At 51.9% G+C, this 9,444-nt stretch overlaps 1 protein-coding gene across 1 annotated transcript in view; it reads right to left on the reverse strand.

Annotated features, from left to right (window-relative positions):
* The window catches only part of LOC104272118 (plexin-A1), a gene marked incomplete at both ends in the record, with an annotated part of 65,024 nt that overhangs the window by 53,629 nt on the left and 1,951 nt on the right, over positions 1-9,444 (reverse strand). Inside the window, 4 exons of the mRNA XM_009867023.1 lie at positions 5,896-5,995; positions 6,442-6,595; positions 8,680-8,803; positions 9,237-9,337. Coding sequence (XP_009865325.1) covers positions 5,896-5,995; positions 6,442-6,595; positions 8,680-8,803; positions 9,237-9,337 — 479 coding nt within the window. The remainder of the gene's footprint in view (positions 1-5,895; positions 5,996-6,441; positions 6,596-8,679; positions 8,804-9,236; positions 9,338-9,444) is intronic.

The raw sequence follows: 9,444 nt of genomic DNA on the forward strand, positions 1-9,444 counted from the left end.
CCATTTCTAAAGCCCCATCCTTGGAGATGGTTTTCACACCCTCCCTTCTGCCGAGGCTCTCCATCTGCCGTAAGGACATCAAATGCCACTGTAAGAGCACTCACCACCACACATCTCGCTCCAGAGCATCTCTGCTGCATTTAGAGCCTGTCTGGGTCAGCAACTCCCACCTGGCCAAAGACTGTAAAGCGGCGAGCAGGTCAGTGCCCGGGTGCCAGCAACACGACGAAACCCCATTTCCAGCCTGCCTTGGTCCTGCTGGCCTCAGCGTGCCCATTTGACCACCCAGCTCCCTGCAAGGCTGCCCAAAACCAGGGCAGGAGCCGAGGTAGGACTCCCCGGCCGCAGGTCAGGCTGGGCAGCGTGGCCGGGTCCGTATTCCTGGTGTGTCCGTGTGTCGCCGCTGTCTGTTCCCGGCACAGGAGCAGGTTGCTCGGCAGCATGATGCCATCTGTGCTGTCTCTCTCCTTCCCACGGTCAGGCACTCTTCCCTTGTCACTTCTTGCCTAAGAGGCTTTCATCACTCCTGATAATTAGAGGGAGGCTCTCCTTCATGTGTTGAAGCCCCCCCGCCCTCTCTGAAGAGTGCAGGGAGTGCAAGAAGCCCAGACAGGCAGAAAACCGATGTTGGGGGTGCAGTGCAGGCACGGACCCACAGCTTGCTCCCCATCTGCCTCTTCTCCAGCCCTGTCAGGAGCCAGGTGGAGACGAAGCCAAGGCTGGGCAAGGGGATCAGACCCACTGGAGGTGCCCCCTTTTGCATCCTAAAGTCCTCATACAAGAGGAGTGGCACCAGACCCAGAGCCGCGCTTTGGGGTCACTGTGCAAAGTGTCCCACTCCCCAGGCTCATCGCCAGCCTGCAACCTCCCCCATCTGAGTGACCCACAGGCAAAGACAGAGCCTCTCCACAACCTCCACGCTTGTCCCCAGCTCACTGCACAGTTGGGTTAAGACCTCCTAATGTGGCTCTCCTCCACTTTCAAACCAATCCCAAACTTGCTAAGGCTGTGCTAGGAAAACAACCAACACAGCTGCAGAAAAGCAGGTGAGCAGAGAGGGCAGCAGGATGGCAAAAGAGCGTCTCAGGGCTGGGTGCATCTCCATGATGGGTCTAGGGCCACAAGCATCGCTGCAGGACAAGCCCAGACCCAGGGGTGGCTTTGGGGACTGGCTCCTCACTGGGTGTAAGGGCAACTCTGCAGGAGGCACCTCCAGTCACCACAGCGAGGTCACAGCTCTCTCCAAGCCTGATCCAAAGTGTTGTTGCAGCCGAGGGGAAGCACAGGAAGCCAGTGGCACCGGATCCTGGCTCCTCATTCACTCTCCTTCCCATGCCACAGGACACCACGTGCCTAAAGAAGCCCAGAGCTCTTTAGCACGCTAAGTGGAGAAGGCAGAAATCAAAACCAGCATCCACGCAGCTGAGATAAGCCTGAGCCCCGAACACAAGAGGGACAGAGGGCGTGAGCATTGCACACGCGTGTGCATGCACACAGGGACACTGAGGCTATTTCCATGGAGCAGTTTGTTCCTGGAGAAAGCACATGAAGCAAAGGGCAGGGAGGAGGGATGGGGTCAAGTTGAACGGCACCAAGAGCAGAGCAGGGGAGGTCCACTGAGAAGGGGAATTATAAACACGGCGCTGATGGAAACAGCATCTGCGCACGCACAGCACAGCCCGCCGGCGAGCCCCCCGACTGCTCCTCAGACCTCCTCTTGGCAGGAGGATGCATCCTTAGCGAATACTCAGCTCCGGCATAGTCGGCATCTGGAGCAGCAGCTGTCAGGGGTGAGGGGCTGAACTGCAGTGCTTTGGGTTTTATATCCATCTCTCTGCCCCAGGGAGAGGGGGAAATCCTGAGGAGCAGCAGGAACAGACAGTCCGTGCCTCCCAAGCCTCCACACAGACCTACAGGCAGCCCTGTCCTTCCCAGCCAGTGCCCAGACCCAAAGATGGGAGAGGGTGGGGGGGACATCAGCTCTCACCTCCCTCCCTCCTTGCCCATCTCAATTCATTTCTGCCCTTCCTTTCATGCCAATCTGATGCTTTTATACCCCTGCTGGGTTTTGCCAAGTGCCTCACTCACAGGGCAAGGGTTGACCACATAAACCCACTGCAGAGTGGTCCAGTGCACCCACCATCACGCTGACTAAGAATGCAGAATCAGGCCCTGGTTTTTAAACTCACTTGAAAGACCTTCAGCAGCCTCCCCTCACTGAAACACAACACGAGGCTGTACAGTCCTCCCCATTCACACACAAACGTGACATAAACCAGGTTATCCTGAGTGGTCTCTGGGGCCATCCTGCAGGGTTTTCCACCTGCCCCAGCCCAGGAACACACAGGAATCTGTTACCGCCTTGCAGCTCAGCCGTGCTAACGCAGATACACTCACTCAACTGCTTGCAGCCATCTGTCCATGCCTTCGAAAATAAAGCATCTGTAAACATCTGGAAACAAGTAGCACTGGGCCAGCAGAGCAGCCACCACAGCGTGTGCGGGCAGCTGGGAAGGCTGCAGTGAGAAGCCCAGCAGCAAGAGCGTTGGAATCATCTCAGGGGTCCCAACATGTGCCTCAGTCACCAAAACAGCCCAGCCTTGCCCTCCTGGCACAGACCTGTAGAGTTTTTCCAGAGGAAAAACTCAGAAAGAAAACACAGAAATAGTGGGAAGAAATACATTCCGGTATTCCCTGGAATTGCTCGCTGGCTTTCTGAGAGGAATCCCCACTCACCCACCTCGTCGGCAAGCACAGGCTCTGCCAGAGACAGGCAGGGAGCCTGGTGTTATGTCTTTATCTTGAAAGGGGACTCATTTCCCCACAAAGGCTTTGAAGAGGGAGTTTAACGCTGACAAAGACGACCTCAACATCTGCCTGCACACATGCTGGACACACACTGATTCATTAGACGATCAAAGGCACCATGCAATCTTTAAATGCCCCCGCTCAATCCGTGCCCCATAGGAAACCCTCAAGGGAACACACGTTGGCCTCTACCATGGGGTTTTCCACCCCGTGCCTCACCACAGGAACCAGAGCCTGTTCCCAGGAGCTGCAGGCAAGCCTGCGCAGGCAGCCCTGCTCCCTCGCCATGGGCTGGCAGCGACCATCAACCACCGACACACTCCTTTGCAAGGGAACCATTTTTGTGCATTGACCTCCAGGCTTCCACTACTTCAATCAAGGCATCTCTCATAGCTCAGCCAGAAACATCCCCTGCCTCATGCACAAGCCTTCAGGAGCAAGATGCCCAAAATATGTCACTATCTAGAAAAGCCTGCCTGAGCCCCACAGGAGCTGGGGTGAGGTACACCAAGCTGGGACTCCCAGAACTTTGCCAGGTAACCCTGCAAGGAATGAAGCCCCAAAGAGAGTGGAGATCCCAGAGCAGGGACCCTGCACAGAGAAGCACCCCAAGAGCCAGTGACGCTAGTCTGCGATGGGGCAGTCCTGTCACACGAGGTGACACTACAAAGCCCTGCAGTAACAGACAGGACAGCAACAGGGCTCTACCTGGAAGAAACCCCCTCGGTCTGGACCACCACAAGCCAAACACACAGCTAGCACAACCTCCTCTGCACCCCTCCTTCCCTGCAGAAGAGATTAGATGTATCTTTCCCTCCTGCAAACCCCTCCTTGGACCAGGCTGGCTCCAGCAGTCTTGGAAAATGCATGGGAAGAAGAGTTTTGCAAGGCAGTGAGAATCAAGAGAGCCAGGATGCTCGCACAGCATCAGGATTAGCCCCACAGTCCCCACAAGGGCTTTAGTGGAGCATTCTTCTGATGCCTTTCCAGATGTCTGCTGAAAATAAGAAGGGTCAGACTCTCCCTGGTGTACACGGTAGAGCTGCGTTGGCTTCCCTGGAGCTACCCCAGCTGCCTTATAATCCTCCCATCTCTCCAGAATCATCTGAAAAATCTCACCTAAACAGTTTGTCCTCAGCTGAGAAATGATTCAACACACAGGCCTCTGGCTTCCAACCTAAGCAAAGCCACCCAAATATAAAAAGAAAACGTAATGCACAGTGATCAGAGATCTCCACAGGAAAAACATTAGGCTTGTGCAAAAGCATATTGTTCCTAATACAGAATTTATCAGGCTGACATATAGATTTTCCTCCTCAAAATATGAAACCTGGATCTGAAAGGCTATTAACTCCAAAGAGATCCATTAAAGATGTCTGTCTGCAAATGGTATTTAAAAGTATTGCATCATCCGAGGTATTGTCATTCTCTTTGGCTATGACTCCACTGCAGGTCACATAGTTAAAACTGCCTCCAAACCCTAAAATTCTTGATGTAAAGAAAATAATAATAATGTTCACCAGCCTAGAACATGGACTTTTCTATCAGCTCCAACCGGAGCCCATAAATATTAATGCATCCATAATTAGCCTTTTTAAATAATGCATCCAAAATTAAACATCAACGCAGTAATAAATCAGTCAGGGCTCTTTGTTGTAGGTTTGTTTGGGGGGGTTGCGGTTTTTTTTCCCCTCCTGTGTCAGACACATAAAATAAAATGCCAATTCCCTCAGCACCTCTTCCCGCTGGACCAAAACGCTGGAGCCCTGACTGAACTGAATCTGATTCCATTTGTACTTAAAAGTCTTCTTTCTTTCATTTAGAAAAATAAAAGTCACATCTGCTTTGTGATTTGCAAAATAATGACACGCAGCCAGCCTGAGCCAAAGCTGAGCTAATGTTATTGGAACCACACAACGTGAAGGGAGACAAAGCTCATCTTGGGAGTCAAGGCGAGGGAGAAAGTCGAGTTTGCAAACTGTCTCCCCCCTCACCAGCACAAGAGCGGGCAGGGCAGAAATTCCTGCGAAGGACAAGGTTTGCAGGGGCTCTCCTCTGACACATTCCCCTTGGAGCTCACTGCAGGTACTCAGCTGCGACTGCCCTCATCTCACCTGATTTACCCTGATCAAAGCAGAAAATCCGAACAGGCTTTGGAGGAGCAAGCTGCAGGAGAGCCCCGCAAGCCAGGCTAGACACTTCGCAAAAAGCCGTCCAAAAGAGATCACTCTGCACTTGCCTATCTATAATTACTGATCAGCCAGAGTGCCACCATCCATGGGAGGTTTCTGGCAGGGTAATGAGATTGCTTGCATTCTTGAGCTCCAAATTCTTTGCCCAAACACACCCCAGCATCTCCTCTGTCATTCCCAGAGCAGAGCCATCTCCCCGCTGCTCAAGCACACCATCTGCAGCTCCTCATCAGGAGTTCACTGTTAGAGGCTTTAGCCGCCCTGCTTAGCACATCAATAATCCACACCTCCTCTATTTTATCACAGGCGTATCTCAAACTGCCTAAAAACCCGTAAGCGGAGTAGATTTCACGGCAGTCTGACAAGAAAGCAAATTCACAATTACTTCCCGTTAGGAAATTCTTGGGTAAACGCCCCGGAACACGCAGCATGTTCCATTCCATGTTGCTGTAACTTTCCAGCTCGCTCTCCAGCAAGCCTGGGAAGCAGGTACGCAGGAAAACACAGGCTTCTCCTTTTGCATCGCCAAGTCACTCCTATTAACTGTTTCCAGGAATAACAAGATGCTTGGTATTTTTGGTCACATGGATTGCTACAGTCTGCAATGCAGTAAACTCGTTTTTAATTCCAAAGAGTTGCCAAACCCCTGGTTTTAAGTGATGTTCTGTCCTGGTGCTACACGTTCCCACACGCTCAAACCAACTGTGGGTGCTCTGGTCAGTGTCCCATTTTACAAGGGCAGAAGGAGGTTTCTCACTGCAAACACCACCAGATAATTGACTGCCCTTTGCTCTTGCAACATCAGTACCCACAAAGCCAAGATCTCTCTCTCCCAATCTCTCACTGGCCCAACGACCTGCTCCCAGAGCACCCTCGTGAAGCCTAAGCCACTTACGATTGATGGACGCTGCAGTTGTAGAAAACAAAATCCACAGAGGCAAACTTCTTCCCCGTCTCCTTAGACTTCAGGTAGAGCTTTACCACTCGCTTGTCCCCTGGGAGAGAACCAGACAGAAAAAAGGAATTAGAAGGCACAGAGTGTACACCCCAGCTTTCAGCTCAAGGCTTGCAGTGGGCTGGAGAGAACTGGGCATCACCCCTCATGCCCGGGTAACTAACAAAATCTCCAGAGCGTGGCAGTAAAAAGAGAGTGTTCATCCACTCCAACTCAGCCACCAACAGGCCCAAGTACAGCTCTGAGCCCCTACAGCTAACTGCAACCTGCTGGCATGGAGGCAGGCTTAGAGGAGACCAAGGAGCAGTCCCCTTATGAGCAGCAGTGTCCTTCACCTCCTAAGCTCCAAGAATCCAACTCAGGTCCTGCTCAGGGGCTGGGGATCCCTGTCACAGGAGGACTGTCCTCCTTCACATCTGCATCTGGGGCAGCAAGTGGGACAAGTTTCGTCTCCGGCTTTCTTCCCACCCTGGGGCACAAGCTCACCGCGGCCCCTGGTGATGGGGATGACGTCCTTGGCAGAGGGAGAGCTGCAGTAGATCTTCCCATCTTCAATGCGGCTCTCAGACTCAGTGAAGTCTTCGAAGGAGCAGTTGACTCCCGCCGAGAGGTCTGGGACATTCCAGGCCTGCAGGACCAGCTGGGGAGGAGAGACAAGAGTATCAACACAGAAAACTAGCAAAAAAGGCTCCTCTCTGTGTAAGTCCAGCCAACAGAAAAGACCAGGGTTGCAGTCCCTCCTCTGCCACCCACACGCAATGGTGAGACCTGCTCCAGGCTTCTGCAAGCAAGCCCCATCCATGGACCTCCCTGCTCAAGCAAGGAGTGGAGATTTAAAGGGGTTAAAAGACAGAATGACTCACAGCCTCCCATCCTCTGCCCTGGCCATACCACAAGCCATTACACCTCAACTCTCCACAGAGACCAAGCACAGCGTCAGTTCTAAAGAGTGTTTCACGGAAAGGCATCTGCTCCGGCAGAGCCAAGGAGGGGAGGAATCCACCTCTTCCCTTTGCAAATTCATTCCCAGGGTCAGCAGTTCTCACTTTACAAAATGCTTGCCTTATTTCTAATTTGAATTTTTCGCAGCTTCCAGCCATTAGTTCTTGTTATGCTTTTCCTTGATAGATTAAAAAGCCCTTTAGTCCCTGATATTTGCTCCTTGTAAAGGCACTTATACTCTGTAATCAAGTCACCTCTTAATCTTCTTTTTGATAAGCTAAGCAGATTGAGCTCTGGAAGTCTCTCACTGCAAGGCATTTTCTCCAGCCCTCAACTCATTTACATGATGTTTACGGGAGTTTTTCAGCCTCTCCCTTTCAGAACTGGACTCTAGCCCAAGCGAGCTATCTCCACACTAACCACACCAGCATCCTGCCATCGGTCAGGGAGATAACCACCCAAGAGGTGAAAACACTGCCCAGCTCCTGGCTTCACCCAAGAAGCATCGAGAGCCCCACAGTGAGGGCTCAGCCCTGGCACCACTTTCCAGGACACCAGGTAAATGCCACGTCTTCTTCCATATCTAACTTAAGGCTTGGCAATATCAAACCCCAATTTCTCTGCTAAACCAGCCCCAAGCAAACCTAACTGCTCTGAAGGAAACCTCACCCTGCACCACTCCCTCAGTCCCAGCAGGTCCCACCCACTGCCATCTCGCATTTATCTCCACATTACCAATGAACGTGAGACCCTGCAGAAGCGCTTTCCAAACCACTTCCATCCAGTGATAATCACCCTCTGACGAGGACTTTTTGAGATCTGTCACAGAGCCAGTTCTTAATCCACTTAACACATGCTTTATCAATATTGTATAATGCTAATTTTTAATCAGAACGTTGTGTTGTACCAAGTCAAACGCCTTGTAGAAACCTAAACACATCACATCCCCACAATCCCTCTTCTAATTCAAGTCATAATTTCATCAAAGAACAAAATGTGGTTTGTTTGACATAAAACCATGTTGACTGGCATTAATTATATTCCCATCCTTAAATCTTTATCAGTTGCATCCCGCATCAGTTTTTCTCCTTTAGTTTTTCTAAATCTGATGTGAAACTAAGCAGTCTCTGGCCATTTGGTCCTTTCTGCATCTTGCCCAAGAAAAAAAAACAAGTACCTTTTCTGCTTCCAAAGCTTTTCCCAGCATCCACTTATTACAAAGTCACATTATTACAAATACCCACAGGCCACAGAACTCCTTGGTCAGATCTTTCAGGAGTACCAACTGCCAGATACCCAGACGTGGGACTTTTCAAAACTTTACTGCTAGTATATGCTGTTTTGTACTCTCTTCACAGTGCTAATGGCCTGGAAAATACTTCAGGGAAGTCCATCATCCTTCCTGTCTGCACAGAGAGAGCAGCAAGTTGTGCATCAAAGTCTCATCCCAAAATATCTACCGCAGGCCAGGGTCAGAGACAGGCTATCGAGCTACATAGATCGCTGGCCTACGAATGGCATCGCTGATGTTGGTGTTTGCATTATGGAGAAACATTTATTGCTCAGTTATGCCTTTTCTGAATTATCATCAACTGGTTTATTATTTCCATCAATAGGCCAGCCCTCATCAATGCCCTGCACTTTGCTATGTTTTATTTGCATCAGTCCTCTCTTCCCCTTTCTCCCTGTAACCCATCAGTTATTTTTAATCACCTCCTCCCCAGCCGTCATCTCCAGAAGAGGTGGCTGGGGGTGGATCTGGAGGCAACAGAGGTGACTTACCGGGACCTCCGACATGGTGACCGAGATGTTCTTCGGCTGGACGGTGAGCTGCACGCACTGCCGCAGGTCGGAGGCGAAGCGCTGGGGCTCGTCCGCCCTCTCGCAGCGGTCCTTGCGCGAGCATCTGGAGGGGAATGAAAGTACCACGGTGAGGAGAAGAAGCCCCCGGGTCCTGCGCAGCTCCAAGCTGACACCATGGTAGACAGACCCTTTGGCACAGAGACGGTGCCTAGCTGGGGACCTTGGGTGCCTGAGGCTTGAGCTCTGCTCTCCCCTGGTGCCAGCACTGGGGACTTCAGGGCATATTTTATGTTCAGCTTTTCTTATTGGCACAAGGATGCCAAACCCAGGAGCCTAACGGCAGGATTAGAGAGGCCCTCCCAACCACACGTGGGTGCCATGGGAAGGGATAAGTCCCCTTGGACCACTCTATCTCTGCACAGTTCAGGAGCTGAAGCCCAGGAGACAGGTCCCCAAGGAGAACAGAGCTGGGAACAGACCTGGGTTGCAAACCCTGGTTTGCTGATGTGGCCCCAGGCCGAGCCTGCGGTACTTACATGTTGTGGAGGACGCACCAGCCGCAGTGGGGGTCCCGGGAGCCCAGGCACAGCTCACAGCTCTCATACTGCTCACAGCTCTCCACCGGCACCCGCGTCACCTGCGGAGAACAGGCAGGGAGTGAATCCATGTGTATCCATGCCTAAGCCCCACAGCTCCCACCCCATTAGAGAGGAGGCAGCAGTGGGGAACAGGTTGAGCCCCTCT

The sequence above is a fragment of the Apaloderma vittatum genome, unplaced genomic scaffold, assembly GCF_000703405.1.
Source record: "Apaloderma vittatum isolate BGI_N311 unplaced genomic scaffold, ASM70340v1 scaffold5143, whole genome shotgun sequence".
In the NCBI taxonomy this organism is placed as follows: domain Eukaryota; kingdom Metazoa; phylum Chordata; class Aves; order Trogoniformes; family Trogonidae; genus Apaloderma; species Apaloderma vittatum.